The 20,287-nt window shown below is 41.1% G+C and overlaps 1 protein-coding gene across 4 annotated transcripts in view; it reads left to right on the forward strand.

Moving 5' to 3' along the window:
- LOC132824249 (selenocysteine insertion sequence-binding protein 2-like) overlaps nucleotides 1-20,287 on the forward strand; it is a 118,267-nt gene that overhangs the window by 24,105 nt on the left and 73,875 nt on the right. For 3 of the 4 annotated variants that reach the window (XM_060838582.1, XM_060838575.1, XM_060838594.1), the window contains exons 3-8: nucleotides 785-1,073; nucleotides 11,270-11,390; nucleotides 13,305-13,537; nucleotides 17,333-17,417; nucleotides 18,952-19,094; nucleotides 19,204-19,344. In XM_060838582.1, coding sequence (XP_060694565.1) covers nucleotides 785-1,073; nucleotides 11,270-11,390; nucleotides 13,305-13,537; nucleotides 17,333-17,417; nucleotides 18,952-19,094; nucleotides 19,204-19,344 — 1,012 coding nt within the window. The remainder of the gene's footprint in view (nucleotides 1-784; nucleotides 1,074-11,269; nucleotides 11,391-13,304; nucleotides 13,538-17,332; nucleotides 17,418-18,951; nucleotides 19,095-19,203; nucleotides 19,345-20,287) is intronic. The other variant, XM_060838602.1, reaches the window with a different exon arrangement.

Consider the following 20,287-nt stretch of genomic DNA (forward strand, 5'->3'; position numbering starts at 1 on the left):
GGATCCCTTGGGGCCTTGGAGGGAAGTAAGGGGTGAGGTGTGGGCGCAAATTTTGCATTTCTTGCAGTTGCAGGGGAAGGTGCTGGGAGTGGAGGTTGGGTTGGTGGGGGGGTGTGGGACCTGACAAGGGATCACGGAGGGAGTGGTCTTTTCGGAACGCTGATAGGGGAGGGGAGGGAAATATATCCCTGGTGGTGGGGTCCGTTTGGAGGTGGTGGAAATGACGACGGATGATGTGATGTATATCGAGGTTGGTTGGGTGGTAGGTGAGGATCAGTGGGGTTCTATCCTGTTGGCGATTGGAGTGGCAGGGCTCAATGGCGGAGGTGCGGGAAGTGGAAGAGATGCGGTGGAGAGCATCGTCGATCACGTCTGGGGGGAAATTGCGGTCTTTGAAGAAGGAGGCCATCTGGGTTGTTCTGCATTGGAACTGGTCCTCCTGGGAGCAGATGCAGCGGAGATGAAGGAACTGACCTGCTGCGCTTTTCCAGCAAAACATTTTCAGCTCTGATTGCAAATGGACTTTTATCAAAGCAAACCATCATCTTGCACATAACAAGATGAAAAAGCAAAAGGCCTTCAGGTAAAGGTTTACTTTTGAAAAAATGCACTAGATCATATTTTAAAGATGTAATTGTGCTGGTAATTTTGAGTACATTTCTTCGCTGATGGATGAAATGTATGAATATCCATCATGGGATACACGACAGTAATTTCTCTTGCAGTTGTTTCACAGCCATATCAGTTAACAATCTTGTGATTTTTTTTTTGCTCTGCTTTTTAGGCAGCGTTTGCACACATCAGAGAATGGCTGCAGTAAACAGTCTCAGAATTTTTCAGAGTTGCACACATCCTATCCAGTTATGCCATCTCAGTTGCCTATGGACTATTCCTTCTGCTATTCATATAAACAGACATCTGAATCTCCATTAAATTTGTATGCGCACACAGCATCACGCTGCGAAGACATTGGCTTTTCGAAGCACAAGTATGGTAGCAGAAGTAACAAGGAAAAACAGCCTGGCCTGCAGGAATTTGAGAAGGAGAAAGCATTTTTGAACCAGACAACTAAGGTATGTCATGACAATAGTATATTTAGTACAGCAAGACTTGTCCTGTATTTGTAGGATTATGTTATGCCTGTGCTAATTTAGTCTGTGTGTATGTGTGCATGCAATAGTTCTATCCTTCCACCTGCTACACAGATGTTCATATAATTGTGGATGTTTGTTAAGCTTAGTTTTCATCACATACAAGTTGTTTGTGCAACAATGCCTCTGGTATCATTGCTGCTAGAATAATAAGGGGCTGATGGGCCTGAAGCATATTGCTGGCTCTGCATTCTCTGGCTGAATACCTTTTTCCTCCAATATGTATCACCACACACAGGAAGCTCAATTTGAAATCTAAAGGCTAGTTCAATGTTAACCAATACCATAATTTTTCTAGGAGCAAATGAGGATTCCATGTTAGTTTGCTCCCTCTCAGTGGACACTGCCTGACCTGCTGTGATCTTCAGGATTTGTTGTTTTCAGCCATAATTTTTGTAGTTTTTATGATAGGCTTTTTGAGTTTGTCTGCAATTTTGATATTTGCCAAATTATTGAATTTCCTTTTTTAAAACTGATGCGACTATGTGGTTAATACTGCTCTAATCTTCGGTGCCATCAAGAATGTTTCTTATCCTGCATATGCTTTTGATGAGAGTTGCCTAAATTCTGACAGGGAACAATGCAGATTTCTGAACAGAGATATCTCTTTAATGATTTTATATTTCCCTGATAACTTACAAATATATCCAGTAAATGAGCCATAAAATCAGGCTGATTTTCATTTCATTCTGCTTCAGTGGGCTTGAACTCCTTGAATTGAGGGGGAGAAACTATGCCAGTTATTTTGATTCTAATCATTATTCACTGACAAAATTATGCATGATTGGTCATTTTATAAGGGTCAGGTTTGTGATTAGTTGTGACACCCAAAGTTTATAAGTCATTAATGAAGGGCTGTTGTGGTGCAATGGAAGTGTCCCTTCATTTGTACCAGAAGATCTGAGTTCCAGTCCCACCTGCTCCAGAGATCTGTCATAACAGATGTGAAAAGGTTGATTTAAAAAATATGGACAGATCATGGATATTTGGCTGGAAAAACTAGAGTCTAACTGCTTGTACCATTTATCTGTGACTAGAATCATGACACAACAGCTTGTATTTATCTAGCATTTGTTTTATACAAGTAAGGTGTCACAACATAATTGACAGACTGTTACAAAACAACATTTGATAGTAAATCATCTAAAAAGATGACCCAAAGCTGAGTTAGAGAAGTTTGCTTTGGGGACCATCTTGTAGAAAAGATTTAGAGCCTGAATTTTAGAGCTGCCCCAGGGTTTTGGCAGCTCATCAATTCAAAAACATTGATTTCAAACATTAACTCTGTTCTCTCCACTGTTACTGCCTGACTTGATGAGTACTTCCGGTGGATTCTGCTATTATTTTAGTTTTACAGTATCAGCAGTATTTCAATGCTGTTTTAGGTCTAGGTGCAAGTTGGAACCAGAGTAGCAGAGTTTTATATGACCTGAGTTTAGGAAGACTGGAAGATCACCATGTGTTGGAATAGTCTAATTTTGATGTAAGAACAGGGAGAAACTGGTTTAATTTCAGGGATTTTGCCACCAGTACTAGAGAAGGAGGGAGCTACCCCGATGGGATGGTCTCCTCCTGAATCATGCTGGGACCAGCGTCCTGGCTAATCATATAACTAGGGCTTTGAATAGGACGTGGTGGGTGCAGTTGCATGGAAAACATTATTGGAAAACATTAAAGTGGGAGAGGGCCAAGCAGAGGTTATTAAAGTTTACAGAACAAGCAATTGGACGGAGTATGGAAAAGCTGAAAAATGTGTTGCTGGAAAAGCACAGCAGGTCAGGGAGCATCCAAGGAGCAGGAGAATCGAGGTTTCGGGCATAAGCCCTTCTTCAGGAAACATCAATTCTCCTGCTCCTTGGATGCTGCCTGACCTGCTGCACTTTTCCAGAAAACATTTTTCAGCTCTGATCTCCAGCATCTGCAGTCCTCACTTTCTTCTCGGAGTATGGGAAAGGTCAGGAATCAAATTTCAGGCACAACAGATGAGGGGACAATCACGAGAAGTGGGTGGCAGTGGCGGATGGGGCAGTCAATGCAGGACTTGTAATTCATGTACCTACTCTTTTTTTTCTTCTTTGAGAAGGTGACCAAATAGGTGGATGAAGGTAAAGCTGTTTGTGGTTTTATATGGATTTCAGTAAGGCATTTGATAAGGTTCCTCATGGTAGGCTACTGTACAAAATACGGAGGCATGGGATTGAGGGTGATTTAGTGCTGTGGATCAGAAATTTGGCTAGCTGAAAGAAGACAGAGGGTGGTGGTTGATGGGAAATGTACATCATGGTGTTCAGTTACTAGTGGTGTACCATAAGGATCTGTTTTGGATCCACTGTTTGTCATTTTTATAAATGACTTCAATGAGAGTGTAGAAGGATGGGTTAGTAGATTTGCAGACGACATTAAGGTCAGTACAGTTGTGGATAGTGACGAAGGATGTTGTAGGTTACAGAGGGACATAGATAAGCCTCAGAGTTGGGCAAATTAAGTTTAATGCAGAAAAACGTGAGGTGATTCACTTTGGAAGAAGCAACATGAATAAAGTGCGCTGGGCTAATGATAAGATTCCTGGTAGTGTAGATGAGCAGAAAGATCTATGTCCAAGTACATAGTTTGCCACCCAGGTTGATAAGGTTATTAAAGCATCCGGGTATTTGCTTTTATTAATAGAGGGATCAAGTTTCGGAACCATGAGGTCATGCTGCTTGGATTATTGCATACTGTTCTGGTGACCGTATTATAGGAAGGATGTGGAAGCTTTGGAAATGGTTCAGAGGAGATTTACCAGGATGTTGCCTGGTATGGGGGGGAGGTCTTATGAGGAAAGGCTGAGGGAATTAAGGCTGATTTTGTTAGAGAGAGGAAGGTTGAGAGGTGACTTAATTGAGACATATAAAATAATCAGGGGGTTAGATACAGTGGACAGTGAGAGCCTTTTTCCTCGGATGGTGATGGCTAGCATGTGGAGGCATAGCTTCAAATTCAGGGGTAATAGATATAGGACAGATGTCAGAGGTAGTTTCTTTACTCAGAGTAGTGGGAGCATGGAACACACTAGCTGAAACAGTTGTAGACTCGCCAACTTTATGGGCATTTAAATGATCATTGGTTAGGCATATGGACGAGGATGGAATAGTGTAGGTTAGAAGGGCTTCGGATTGGTTTTATAGGGTGCAACATCGAGAGCTGAAGGCCCTGTAACGCGCTGTAATGTTCTTTTGTTCTAGTGTACGCAATAAGGTAAATTAACTTGTACAGAATGTACCTACCAATTTCAAAGTTGTTGGCATCACAGATGTGGCTGTAAGAGATCGGGGTGAAAATTTAATATATTGGATGTACATCCTACTGAAAGGACAGGCAGAGGGACAGGTTACTTTGTTAGTAAGAAATTAAATTAAATTGTTGCAAGAAGTGATGCAGAGTCAGAGGGGGGTAGCATCTTTAGATTTTTTAGATTAGATTAGACTTACAGTGTGGAAACAGGCCCTTCGGCCCATCAAGTCTACACCGACCCGCTGAAGCGCAACCCACCCATACCCCTACATTTACCCCTTACCTAACACTATGGGCAATTTAGCTTGGCCAATTCACCTGACCCGCACATCTTTGTGACTGTGGGAGGAAACCAGAGCACCCGGAGGAAACCCACGCAGACACGGGGAGAACGTGCAAACTCCACACAGTCAGTCACCTGAGTCGGGAATTGAACCCGGGTCTACAGGCGCTGTGAGGCAGCAGTGGGTAAAGTTGAGGAATCACAAAGAGGGGAGAAAAGACCCTGATGGGAATAGTGTACAGGCCTCCTAACAGAAGTCAGGATGTGGGGAAGAAAATAAATTTGGAGGCAGAAAGACACTGTTACAACAATCATGGGGACTTCAATATGCAAGTGGCCTAGGAACATGAGGTTGGTTGCGGATCTCAAAAATAAATTCGTGGAATGTCAAAGAGAGTTTTTTTTGGACTAGCTTGTGGTAGAACCTACTAGAGAACAGGCAATTTTGGATTTAGTGATGGATAATGAGGCAGGCTTGATTAGGAACCTTAAAATGAAGGAATCCCTGAGGGGGCAGTGACCATAACATAGAATTCACCCTGCTGTTTGAGAGGGCCAAGCTGGAATCAGACGTCACCGTATTACATTTAAGTACAGATAAACCTCGATTATCTGAAAGAGATGGGTAGGCACTATTTTGTTCAGATAATTGATTATTTGGTTCATCAATTCAATGCCTCTCCTCTGCGACTCAGTTTTCTGTTTTAAGTCTGCTCCCCGTTCAGGAGAGGAGACTGCAGCACACCGCGCGCGAGCCCCTGCCTGGACCCCCCCCCAACCCCATCCAATACTGCCCCCCTGCCTGCATCCCCAACCATGTCCAACACCATCTTCGTGCGTGTGACACACACACACTCATCTTAAAAAGACTTGCAAGTCTTTTTTTAATAATCTAAAAGGTAGGAGAGAGGCAAGAGTGGATGTTAGACTGCTGGAAAATGAGGCTGGAGAAATGATAATAGAGAGCAAAGAAATAATGGAGGAACTGAATAGGTACTTTGCATCAGTTTTCAAACTGGATGACACCAATAGCATAACAGAACTTCAAGACAGCCAGAGGCAGAGGTGAGGGCAATGGCCATTACTAAGGAGAAGGTAGTGGACAATTTGCAAGGTCTGAAGGTGGATGATAAATTATCTGGACCAAATGGACCACACCACAGAATTATGAAGGAGTTAGCTGAGGAGATTTTAGACGCATTGGTAATGATGTTTCCAAAATTGTTGGAGTCAGGGAGGGACTCCGAGCACTGGAAAATGGCTAATATATCATACCTGTAGGGATGGAGGGAGGCAGAAGACTAGACTGGTCAGCCTGATCTTGGTCATTGGTAAGATTTTGGAGTTCTTATTAAGGATGAGATTGCGGAGTACGTGGAGGTGCATGGTAATTTTAAGGCTGAGTCAGTACAGCTTTATCAAGGGGAGGTCATGCCCGATGCCTGACAAATCTGTTAGAATTCTTTTGAAGAGTTATTAAGCAAGTTAGACAAGAGAACCAGCAAATGTGATCTATTTGGCTTTCCAAGGTGCAGCACAGAAACTGCTAAATAAAGTAAGAGTCTACGGTGTTTGGGGCATGGTGCTGGCATGGGTAGAGGTTTGGTTGATTGATTGATTGGCAGAAGTCAGAGTCAGAATAAAGGGTTGTTTTTCAGGGGATGGCAGCTGGTGACCAGTTCCGCAGAAGAGTCATAGAGGTGTACAGTATGGAAACAGTCCAACTTGTCCACACCGACCAGGTACCCCAACCCAATCTAGTGCCTCTTGCCAGCACCCAGCCCGTATCCCTCCAAAACCTTCCTATTCATATACCCATCGTGATGCCATTTAAATGTTGCAATCGTACTAGCCTCCACCACTCCTCATTCCATAAACGCACCACCTTCTGCGTGACAATGTTGCCCCTTAGGTCTCTTTTTATATCTTTCCCCTCTCATCCTAAACCTAAGCCCTCCAGTTCTAGACTCCCCCTCCCCAGGGTCTTTGTCTATTTATCCTATCCATGCCTCTCATGATTTTATAAACCTCTAAGGTCACCCCCCGCCGTCCGACACTCCAGGGAAAACAGCCCCAGCCTATTCAACCTCTCCCTATAGCTCAAATCCTCCAACCCTGGCAACATCCTTATAAATCTTTTCTGAACCCTTTCAAGTTTCACAATATATTTCTGATAGGAAGAATATTGCACGCAATATTCCAACAGTGGCCTAACCAATGTTCCATACAGCCGCAACATGACCTCCCAACTCCTGTACTCAATGCTCTGACCAATAAAGGAAAGAAAACCAAACGCCGCCTTCATTATCCTATCTATCTGCGACTGTACTTTCAAGGAACCTGCACTCCAAGGTCTCTTTATTCAGCAACACTCCCTAGGACCTTACCATTAAGTGTATAAGTCCAGCTCTGATTTGCTTTTCCAAAATGCAGCATCTCCTATTTATCTGAATTAAACTCTATCTGCCACTACTCTTGGGACCATAACTATTCATGTTATGCATTAACCCTCTAGATGAAGGAAGTGAGGACACTTGTTGCTTGGTTTGCAGATGACACAAAGACAGATGGGGGGGTTGGGAGGGGTGGAGGTGCAGATAGTGTTGAGGAAGCAAGGAGGCTGCAGATGGTCTTTGGCAGGCTAAAAGAATAGGTAAAGAAGTAGCAGATAGAATGCAGTGTGGGAAACTGAGATTATGCACTGTATCTCGTTTCTGCCTAGGTTTCCACAGGTTGACTTATTTCCTCCGATGGTCCAAAGATATGCAGGCTTGGTGAATTGGCCATGATAAATTGCCCTTAGTATCCAGGGATGTACAGGCTAGGTGGATTAACCATAGTAAATACAGGTTATAGGGAGCTGGGGCTAGGCTGGGATGCTGTCTGGAGGGTTGGTACAGAGTCAGTGGGCTGAATTCCTTCTTTCCGTGCTGTAGGAGTTCTATGATAACTCTGATCAAACTGCATTTGGAACATTGCAAGTAGTTCTGGGCCCAAAATTTAAGGAATGTTGGTGTTGGAGGCAGACTAGAGGCTTACAAGAATGATCCTGTGAATGTAGGTATTGTCAGTATGAGAAGCAATTGTGGACTGTGGGTCTGTATGTGGTGGAGTTTAGAAGGATCTCAGTGTGGGGTGGGGGGGGGGGGGGAATTTGATTGACACTTAGAGCATTAAGAGGCCTGGATAGAGTGAACATTTTAGGAAGGCCTTTTCACTAACCTGGTATCTAAGGCCACATGGCGAATAGTCGCTGAAATAATTACATAGTGATATCAACAAGTTTCATCCCACTATCAAACTCACCATGGACTACTCCCTACTATCTGTCTCATTCTTGGACACATGCATCTCCATCAAGGATAGGCACCTATGGACAAGCCCTACGCATATACAGGATCTGTTCAGATGAGGAGGAACGTGGCGGGCACCTAGAAGTACTCTAGGATGCCCTCTTAAGAACTGGGTGCGATGCTCAACTCATCGACTGCCAGTTCCGACGTGCCACAGCAAGAAACCGTAATGACTTCCTCAGGAGACAAACATGAGTTGCAACTGACAGGGTACCCTTCATTGTCCAGTACTTCCCAGGAGCCGAAAAACTACGCCATATTCTTCGCAGCCTGCAACACATTTATCAATGAGGATGAGTACCACGCCTCCACTTCTTGCCTTTCAAACAGCCACTAAACCTCAAACAGATCATTGTTCATAGCAAGCTGTCAAGCTTTCAGGACAACACTGAAGTGGGAGATTTCACTGGGCAGGGTGACACTAGGCGCGCAGACACACAAGATGGCTATTGAACCATAAGTTGGCCAATTGACACAGAAAATGGCTGCCGGACCACAATATGGAGAGAGACAGCGGAACAAACACAGACACAGCCTGGGGCCTCCAGAATGCTAGCACAATGCATTCACAACCTAGTTGATTAGCTTAAGGTGGGTCGGGGAGAGAATACACAGGAGTAGCGTACGCTGCCTGTCGAAGTTTCTGGGTCCAGCCAACGGACTCTATACGAAGTGACAGCCAGGGCTGTCGTAATTGTACCTTATTCAGGAAGAACGATTAGCACCCATTCCTACAGTAATGGACTTCTGCGCAGACATTGTCAGTTTCAGTGTCGACATTGAAACTGACAACGAATGTGTTGAAATTAACAAAGGCTGCACTGGAACTGACCATGACTGTATCGATACAATGAACGATTCTGCAATGTTTACAATAAACAAACCATGTTACAAAGACAATAACCTCCTCACTGACCTATTGTATTACAAAATGTATAAAAGTGTCTTGGCATGTGCTCCGGGTTGAGTGAGAACTCACAGCTGACCACTGTGCTGTTTGTGTCTTTCTCTCCCCAGAGCTCCGGTATTTCCTCGTACAATAAACTCTGTTATTGAACCCTGACTCTGACTCTGACTCAGAGGCTGGTGATTTTTCCTGACAACAACACCATCCAACCCTGTCACAGTAGGTGCTGCAAGACATGTCAAAATGTTGACATGGATACCACCATTACGCATGGGGACACCTCTCACCATATACATGGCAGGGACTCCTGCAATTCGGTCACTGTTGTCTATCTCGTACGCTGCAGGCAAGGACGCCCTGAGGCACAGTACATTGGGGAAACTGAGCAGAGGCTACGGAATGGGCTCCACGCAATAATCAACAGACCGGAGTGTTCTCTCCCAGTCGGAGAACACTTCAGCGGTGCGGGACATTCAACCTCGGACCTTCGGGTGACCGTCCTCCAAGGCGGACTTCGGGACAGGCAACAATGAAACATGGCTGAGCAGAGGCTGAAAGCCAAGTTCGCCACCCATGGGGATGGCCTCAACCACGCAACCTTGGTTTCATGTCACGGGTGACCCCAGTGCACCATACACGTCAGGCGCACGTGCACGCACACACACAGACTCCTACACATGCGCACGCACACACATGCAGAGCCTCTCATATGCTCTCACATTCACGTCCACACTCTTACATGCACTTTTTCACAGAATTAGGACCCTTTATACTCACACAAATACACACACTCTCTCAACACCCACCCCCCCCACAACCCCAAACACCCGCATACACACATACACGTATAAGTTTGTGGGGTGAATTTGTACTTGCAGAATTATATTTTATTGTGTTCAAAAACTGCATGAATCCATGTAATATTCTTTAAATCCTTTTTTTAGGTTAGAATCAGTCTGACCATTGTGGCACAGACAGTGTCACACAGGGTAGCTCATACCTTTTAAATGCATTATCTGGGCTGACATGATTGTAACTTTAAAATAAGTTCTGCAATTTACATATGAAAGAATTAAAACCAATATGTTCATTCTAAAAGATGAGAGACTTAACAAACAATCCAGGTCTTTTTCAATATATAATTTCAGTTACATCACACCGTAAACCTTTGCTATAAAGTCAGTGTCTTATGCTCCACAACACCTAATGAAGGAGCAGCGCTCCGAAAGCTAGTGCTTCCAAATAAACCTGTTGGACTGTAACCTAGTGTTGTGTGGATTTTTAACTTAAGGGCAGAAGTTCACATGATCCTTGCACGTGTTGCAGGTGACACTAGTGAAAACATGTAAAATGTACAAAGTCTTAAATGTAGCACTATTAGTTGCTTTATAATGATTATCACAGAACAATTTCTCAGCAGTGAGTTAACTCCTTCAGGAAGGGAATGAAGAAAACCAATGAGAGAAATTTTGACTTGATTCATGTATTGTAGTCGCATGTACCTAAGTACAGTGACAAGCTTTGTTTGTGAACAGTACAGGCAGATCATAGCAAACAAGGACATACAGATCATAGTGTGCTTGGAGTGAGGCATACAGGTTAGACTGCACAGGAGATACAGGTTATACTGCACGCTGCATGAAGCAAGATCAGCATTAACAAGATCAACATTATTTGAAGTTAGGGAGTCCGTTATCAATCTAATAACAGCAGGGAAGAAGTTGGTTCTTGAACCGTGTGGTGCATGTGTTTCAAGCTTCTGTATGTTCTGCCTGTTGGAAGAGGTTGTAGGAGAGCATTACTAGGTTTGGAGGGGTCTTTGATAATGCTGGCAGACTTTCCATAGCAACAAGAAATATAAATGGAGCCCCTAGATGGGAGGTTGACTTCTGTGTGCAACTTTCTGCAGTTTCTTACAGTCCTTGGCAGAGCGATTGCTGTACCAGACCATTATGCCCCCAGATAGTATGCTTTCTATGGTGCACCAGTAAAAGTTGACAAGGGACCTTCTGGGCATGCCAGACTTCCTATGCTGCCTGAGGAAGAAAAGGTGTTGTGCTTTCTTGAATGTGTCGCATTTTTCTTGACTATTGTCCCTCCTAATTACTTGATGCTCTCAACCCTCTAAATCTCTGCTCCATTGATGTAAATAGGGGCATGCTCCTGCTTTCTTTCTGAAGTCAATGACTTGAAATGTTACATTTTAAGAAACGAATGTATCCAGTAGTGAATGTAAGCTACGTATTCTGTAGGTTAATAATAAACAAACTCACTGAAGTTTCGCAGCTTCTATAATTTTTAGGAAACAAGATCCAGAAAAGATTTTAAAAAACAGAGGCAAAATGCAAATGAAGTACCTGAGGTTGCAACAGATGAACAATTACAACAGCCTGATGTATTGAAGAATAATGGAACCAAATATCGTAAGTACCAATATATTTAATTTTTGTTGGTCAACATTTGAGAGTTGCAGTTCTCTGCTTTGATTTAGTTTAAAATTCCATATTGGAAAATTGTATAAAATATCAGAATGGTTTTGGTTTAATGTGCTACTCAAAACCTAATATAACAAGCAGTTTGTTTAACAAGTGTGAATAATTCATCCTTTTGGTATGTGCAGTTGTTTAGAAGACTGCTATTGGTATGATTTTAAAGGTATATTACCACATTTGGGTGTAGAGTTCCACCTTGGTTTGTTTCTGATTGTCGAGCAAGTACTTGCTCGATAATCATAAATCAAAGGTCTGTGGATGCTGTTGATCTGAAACAGAAACAGAAATTGCTGGTGAAATTGAGCAGGTCTGGCAGCGCCTGTCAGGGAAAAAAAGCAGGGAAAAAAAATGTTTCAAGTTTGGTGACTCTTCATTAGAACTGATAGCAGCTAAGAAAAACGGGTATTTGTGCTGAAGACTAGGTTCGGGAGGTGTGGGAAAAGGAGCGGTAAACGGATAAGTGGAGACGAAGAGAAGGAGAGAGAATTGAAAGGGGTAGGTAAAAGAGGAGATCGTGGATGGCAGACTAGGACAAAAGAGACTGAATAAGTGACAAGAATGAAGATCGCAGAGAGTGGGGTAGCTTGTGCTATGCTAAAAGCAAAAAAGTATAATGTGATAATAGGCCCGAGAATGGGTGAAAATGTGTTGCTATGCAAAAGGCAACCAATGTCAAACGAAAATTTTAAAAACTGAATGTATCCACTAGTGAATATAAACTGTATATTCTTCAGGTTAATAATAAACACCTCACTGATGTTTGCAGCTTCTATAATTTCTAGGAAATGAGGTTCAGAAAAGATTTTTAAAAACAGGCAAAATGTAAATGGTGATGGTTTTTTTTTAAAGAAATGAAAGAATGGCATCAATCTCTAAAGTTATTGAACTTGATGTTGAGTACTAGGGGCTGCAGAGTCCCATATGGAAAATGAAATGCTGTTCTTTAAGTTTGCACTGAGGCTCGCTGTAATACTCAGCAGGTCTGAGACAGAAATGTCGGCATGGGAACATGGTGGTGTATTGACGTGGTAGGTGACTGGAAGCTGAATTATTTTTATTGACAGAAACCAGGTGTTCCGTAAAGCAGTCACTAGTCTGTGTCTCGTCTCTCAGTGTAGAGAGCATACTGTGAACAGCAAAACAGTAGACTAAATAGATTGAAATTGCTGCAGGAAATTCTGTAATGACATGGGAAGATGCAATGGGGGTGTGGGGAGGCTTTGGGAATCGACGAGGAGTGGATCAGCATGTCCCATCTTCAGCATAAATACCAACTTTTCCTAGCTGCTATCAATTTTAATGAAGAGTCACAGGCCTTGAAGCATTAACTCTGCTTTCTTCCCATAGATGCTGCCAGATCCATTGAATTTCAACAGCAATTTCTGTTTTTGTTACTTGAGAGAGATTGCCTGTGAAGTTTATGGGTTCTAGGTGAACATTCCCTTCAGCTGAAAATGTGTTGCTGGTTAAAGCACAGCAGGTTAGGCAGCATCCAAGGAATAGGAAATTCGAAGTTTCGGGCATAAGCCCTTCATCATGCCCGAAACGTCGAATTTCCTATTCCTTGGATGCTGCCTAACCTGCTGTGCTTTAACCAGCAACACATTTTCAGCTGTGATCTCCAGCATCTGCAGACCTCATTTTTTACTCGAACATTCCCTTCAGTCTGGGAGCAATAATGGCTGATCAGATAGTTTCCCATAACTCTTTTTGAAATGTCTCTATCAGTTCTTTGTCACTGTTGCACTCTACTGGTGTTACTTTGACCTTTTGGATCCTATGTTTATTGACTAGTTTCTGCATTCTCAGCACTGAGATTAACTATATATTTCTGTTTTTGTACAGAAGTCAAGCGGTCTAACAGATGCCACCACAGCAAATCAAACTCCATTCAGAAAATTCAAAGTGAATCTGAGTCTAAGGCTGATATCACACCTGAAATCGCTTTGAGTGATTTCCCCGAATTACAGAGCTCATTAGCACAACAATGTAACCGTGTCTTTGGAAATGTCAGGGTGTCCAGTAAAGGCTCCGAGCAGTCTGCCAAAATATGCCCATCAGATGGTGCAGCACAAGTGGTATGGGGCACTGTACTGTAAACAGTTTTTACAAGTAAAATAATTGCTTTAATCAAATCTTATTTACTGTATGCATTCTTGGTTTAACTTTGAGGCATCTCTAGTTACAAACAAAAGCAGTCCATCTTCTTATTAAAAGCTGCTTTAAGTTTAGAGAAGTTTAAAATAATTTGGACTAGTGCCAGCATTAGTCGAGAAATGCATAGATTTGAAACTAGCCTAGAAAGAAGACCCATGATACACTCTCTTGATGTATTAAACAACCTTTATTTTGTCACATTAACGCATCGTTAATACTTGAAGTTCATTGTGGATTAGAGAGAGTCTCCTTTTGAATAACAAAGAAGTTATAATCTTCATATTATCCGCTTTGAAAATGGCGTTCAAGGGAATCTCAACACGGTCAATTTTCCTTGGTGCCACTGCAGCATATATTACTGTCTGGCATATTGGCCTGTTCACCGAAATATCAGCTTTCTACTGCCTGGGTTACTGACACCGTTGAACAAGACAGATGGATCAGGATGCATATGCTTGATGACATTCTCAGCTGAATGAACTGGATGAGTGGGCTACCTCAAGCATCTTTTCTGGCTTCAACCCTGTTAAACTAGTACACCAACAACCATTACCAAAGTTGTGCTGGAAATTTACCTGTATAGATAACATCTACTGTGGCATATGGCTCAGACTTTTTGGAAGGTGTATGATGTTATAGCAAAGCTGGTCAGCTACTACAATACATGGTGCCTAAAACTAAATTCTAAAGCAATACACCTTCATGATGTTAATGCTAAGGGAGAATTAAACATCATCCTGGATATTCAGACTGATCCTTTCCCTGTTTAACTACATCACACCCTTGACAGAATTCTCGCATTCAGACAGCGTCACATCCAGACTACAGTAAATACCACAAAAACCACCTTTAGACTGGCCAGTTGTAAATGGAGACCAGAGAAGAATCTAAGGATCTTTGTTCTTGCCATTACGGACTGAACTGCAAAATACTGCCTCCCAGCATAGTATCAATCTGCCCAAACCAAATTTGTTGATGTGCAACAGAACTCAACAATGTGCATCAATCGTTGCTGATACTCTTCAACTAATGCCCCTCCCCTGGCTGGTCCTGAACACCAGGGTTTTGTCTACCTTTTTCCAATAGTGGTTACACATCAAGAAAGATTTGACTGCAAAGTGCTTTGAGCTGTCATCTGGTCATGAAAATCACTATATAAATGCATGTATGTCTTTCCTATATAAAGAACAGGGACGTAATATTGGTCTAGATTTAAAACCCTCATAGCTGCTGTTGCTGCTTGTACTGTAGGGTTCTGGTTTGCAGTCAGTAATTTGCTAATTTTATGTGATTCAAATTATTCCCGGATCCCTGATTCTAGACTCTGGAATTATTTAGGGAATGTGAAATGAAGAAGGCAGTAGACAAGTGTTTTAAGGACAAAAGAATCTCTGCATTTATTTAAGTACAAAAAGGTATGCATAATACAAGAAATAAAGTTAAATGCAGTAAACAGTGAAATTAACAGTTTTACAGAGGACAATAATTAAGTACACAATTCAATTAACACTATTAGAACCTAAAACAACAGTTTTAATCACAAAAACTAATCAAACTTCCTAACCTTGGAGTCTCATGCACTGTCACCACTTGCCTTCCCCTCCCTGCTAACTAGGTCAGAACATTGGGGTTGCTGGAGTCTCAGCTCACCACTGAGGAAAATGCAGTTTTAAAGTTGCTGAGGTTCTTGCAGTCGGTTCCCTTGGTTCAGAACTTCCTGTGTCTGGAAGTTCTTGTTCAGAGAGCACTTGGTTGGCTCTTGCCCCCCACCCCACCTTCTCAGATGTTCTTTGTTCTGACGATGCTCTTGGTTTGGCTTCCTGATTCAGCTTTCCTGTTCGGCCTCTATGGTTGTCCGTTCTGAAGTTCCTAGTTGGGGCTGCAAGTGTGGAGAGAAGCTGCAAAAGCTTGTTGTTGAGAGAAGCTGTCTCCAGGTGAGATTAGGGCTGGTAGTTATACAGACTGCGTACCTGTTACCTCCCCTCAAATCTGTGTTATTCATTGTGCTTCCTTCTGAAGTCAGTTGGCTTCCCGCTAGTTAATATGTATAAATAGATTTTGATTGAAGTACGTTTGGTATCTACGTAGACCCCATACTGTCTGTACTGTGTAGCCCAAGATGTAAAATTTAGTTTCAATCTAGAATGTTAGGTTAGGCTGATTATTCTGTTCAGAGTGGAGGTGCAAATTGACTCCAGGATGAAAATGGTTCTTGGCAGTCATCTCTGTGTTTCTGTGTTTTTCCCAAAGCTCAGCACGGCTTTTAAAAGTTTTTTTTTGAAAAGTTCAGAGTTTTGTCCAGTATTTTAGACGATGGGGATTTTTGCTCAAACCTACAGTACCCATGAACCAGATGACAGTTTTGCTACTTCCAGGAGCCAGTCGAATGAAGGTGACATTATTTTCATACAATCTCATCCAAACCAAGTTTATGAAGTAACCATTTTATAAATGGGGATGTCTGCAAAAAGGATTGCTGACAGCCGCACCTTGGTGTTCATTACTTGTCAGAATCCCTGTATGTCCATAAACAGACATTTTAACCAATTTCATACACAGCTTCCTTGTCTTCAGGTATTAAATTAGTATTTCTTTGAAAAGCATGATGGGAACATATTATGTCATGATGTTCATTATCACAATAAACACTTTAGATAAAATAGATGTAATGGGAGATATGGAGGACCTGTGAAATGGCAGGGGAATGATGTTCAAATTCCCAAGCCATAACATTCTACTAATGATAGGTAAAGGTAAAAGCCAGTCCTCCTACATAGAGGCCAGTGGTTCCACTTGAATGAGTGACTCTTAAGAATCCTTCCCCTCCACAGAGGGGTACATGGGACTTTGCTGTTTGGCTTGTCAGAGGGTGCTTCAAAACTGGGGATTCTGTGTGGTCAGATATGTCTCTGGTAGCCAGTTCCCATGGTAACATGATCCCATGCTCTCACTGAACAGCAATACAACAGCGCTTTTCCCCATTCCTGCCATCTGTCTTGACTGTCCCAAACAGTGACCCCACTCGCATTGTTCTGAAGGCAACCTTTACTGCATTGACTCAGCTTGATGGTCATGGCTCCTGATGGGGTTGCTGGTCTGATTGGTTTGTAGCTTGGAGGCTGGCTTTGTCTTCCCAGCCAAAGAGATATTTTTAGAGTGTATTTTGAAGTTGTAATATAGCAGGCATTTGTGCAAAGAAAGGCCCTACAAATAGGTAGATAACTGCTATTTTAGTGATACTTGCGAACTGATGTCAGGAGAATATGGGAGATCTCTTTGCTCTTGGAAAAATATCACAAATTTACTTAGACCAATGGAGAGGTCAAATGGTCCTTTAGTTTAAGGTCATCTTTAAAAGTGAATTACATTTTTTTTGGTTAATTTGTCAGAATGTTTTATTTTCCCTTTTGATTTAGTTTGTAAAACAAATTCTCACCCCTCCAAAAATAAACGATAGATATTCCCCATGAAAATGTTGAAGTGCTTGGTTTTACTGAGTTTATGAATCCAACTTCTTGAATTTAAATTTAACTCTGGCATGCAGTAGAATTTAATTGGAAGATGTGAAATGTGTTATACTAAATCGTAAAGATTGAGCAGATTGTGTTTTTATATTTATTTACTTCCTAAACATCATTTGCAGCTGCAGTTCAGTTTTTCTGCCACTGTTCCATTGTGGAAGAAAAAATCAATTTAACATCTCATTCTTTGTCTAGGGTGAGACACTGGAGACACCCAAGCTACCTGGATTTCCAACTGCTTCAGAGAAATGTTCTGTCTCTGACTCCACTTCTGTCACAGGTAGACATTTTGGCAATTTGTCCTCGTTTTCCTTTAGACTGTGGGGTGACTTAGAAAACTTTTTGCTGTATTTTTCATGTTCAAGTACATGTGACAACACACTTCTATATTATTTCTCCAAATGGCTGTGAATAAAATATTTTTCAGCCTAAGAAGCCTTAGTTTATGAAAATTATGTTAAACAGTAAATACATCCTAAAACTTGATAGTTATGCAAATAAAATTTTATAAGATATTCCTAAACACGTGCATTATACTTTTAACATTTACTATTAATATAGTCTTGATAAAAAGTATGATTGCTGAAAATGTTTACTGATGTGTATGTATATTTTAACCATTGCTTATAGCTACACCTGGCAGGAATCTGACATGGAATGCTTGTCTATGTTGTGCCATCCTCACATTTCAACCTGTAGCTCATCTAAAACCACTCTGCGTCATCCATCGATGTCTAGGTCAACCCTACATTCTGCTGCCTTACACTTTGCCTTCTGGAAAAGATCTTGTATGGCTTTTCAGCTCTGAATAAATAGCTGAAATACTAGCATTTTCTTTTCCGGATGTCACTTTGTTTAGAGTTTTTTTTCATCAATTCTCTTAAGATGTGTATAGAATCTTTATGTTCGTCTTGGCATCCACATTTCAAAGGGCTTGTTTTCTTCCATTAATGTTTATGTGTCCCAGTTTCTGAGGCACACAGGAAACTAGATAGAATACTGCATCTTATGTGGGTTTTTGTTGTAAGTGAGGATTTTTTTACCAACATTAACATACTTTTTAAAATTAATTCAGAAATGAGAATTATTTTAGAATATTTTGATTTCATATGACCTCCTGATGAGTGTTTCTTAAGAATATCAAACATTTGTAAAATTTCCAAAGATGCATTGTTATTAAAAGGTTGAGGCAATGCTTCATATCTGAATATTGTCCTGATGACTAACTCATTAAAACAAGAGTTGTATCTCATAGCTTTTCTTTGAAATTAAGAATTTGTTCCTGTGAGACTAAAACGTCATAGAATAATAAAATCTATACAGTGTGGATGCAAGCCATTTGGCCCATCAAATCAATACTAAAGAGAATCCCACCCAGACCCATCCTTTAACCCAGCCCCTGTAATCTTGCATTTCCCATGGCGAACCGATCCAGCCTGCACCTTCCTGGACATTATGGGGAATTTAGCATGCTTAATCCACCTAACCTGTACATCTTTGGATTATGGGAGGAAACCAGAGCACTCTGAGGAAGCCCACATAGACATGGAGAAAATGTCTGCGTGGAGTTTGCACAGACAACCAAAGCTGGAATTGATCCTGGATCCCAGGCTTTGTGAGGTAGAATTGTTGACCATTGAACCACTATGCTGCCCTTAATCAAAGTGGTGTTTGCTTTTAGTTATATATCTTAATGAAATGTGAATAATATGTCCTAGGAAATGTCGTGTAATATCAACTTTGAATGTGAGCCAATATGTGTACATTTCTTCTATGTTAATGCTATAATTAAGTTATTCATTTTGTTGCACCAGCAAGTACAGTAGCACCACCTACGTCATCTTTATCTACTGACCCTCCATCTGTCTTGTCGTGGGCCAGAATTGTTTCACAAGCGCCTAAGAAACCTGTTCTCTGTTCAGCTCCACCAAAGATATCTGCACATAATGTTTCTCAGGTCAGGGAAATACCAAATATGCAGGTTGTCTTTTACTTTTAGCCTTGAAATTATTCTTGATTTTTAAATTCTAATGTATTTAAAATGTGAAATATCCCATTATTCTCAGAGCTATGGTGGTGAAACAAAACTGAAAGAGTCCGTTGGGAAACGGAAAAAGAAGAAAAAGAAACAAAAACCAAAGGAACCAAATGCTGCTCCAAAACCTAATGAGTCCAAGATAACTGTGCAGGAGTTACCTCGATTTGAGGTATTTGATTTTGCTTTATTTTAAATTTTATTAAATGCTTTGGTTAAGGAATAAATGTGTATTCTAAACTTATAATTTACTCTTCATATCAGTATGAGTTTCAGATTTATGAAACACATGATGGTTGAACATTGATCCAATTGCTGTCCTTGAAGCCAAACCTAGCAATTACTCTGTTTTGAGCTTAGTAGCAGGCTGCAGACCTTCAAATCCAAGAACTTTTGCTTCTGTCCCCCACCAATAACTTTATTTTTTGATATTATTTTACTCCTAACTCTTCTATTGATTATTTTACAGATTGTTTCACTTGTTGCTAATCGACCAATTGAAACCCTTAATTATAAAAAAAATGGCCCATACCACTACTCTGTAAAGGATGAGGTAGTTGCAATGTTCCCTTAAGCATGACTTGTTAACTAATTAAAGTTCAGTGCAGTATGCAGTGCAATATCCCATAATGATTTTAAACTATCCACTGTCTTAAGACTAGTCGTAATTCATCAGGTTACTTGGTTACTGCATCTAAATTGCCTCGTATTTAATCACTTAACAGCAAAGGTTAAAGGTTGTTACTTCTAGTACAATATACAGAGAAATCAATAGTAGTATACCATTAATAGGCAATGCAACTGTCTAAATGTTTTTATAGCAGTAGGAAAATTGGAATATTTCGTTTTATGTTTTATATATCCTTTTTGTTACTGATAAACTGGACTATTAGCAAAATAGGTAATTACATCCCTACAAAAAGCTAGAATTAAGATAAATAATTCATCTATTCATAGTGTGCTAACCATTAACACATATTAGTAAAGACAGTACTCCGAGCCAGTTAGAATTTGTTGACACTAAGCTGTTGAACCATTTCCAGAATTGAGAAAGATATTGAACCTTCTCCGCTCAAGGGCAGCCAGTTGAAAACGTTTATCAAACATGTCATTTT

This window comes from Hemiscyllium ocellatum, chromosome 2 (assembly GCF_020745735.1).
Source record: "Hemiscyllium ocellatum isolate sHemOce1 chromosome 2, sHemOce1.pat.X.cur, whole genome shotgun sequence".
Taxonomy (NCBI): domain Eukaryota; kingdom Metazoa; phylum Chordata; class Chondrichthyes; order Orectolobiformes; family Hemiscylliidae; genus Hemiscyllium; species Hemiscyllium ocellatum.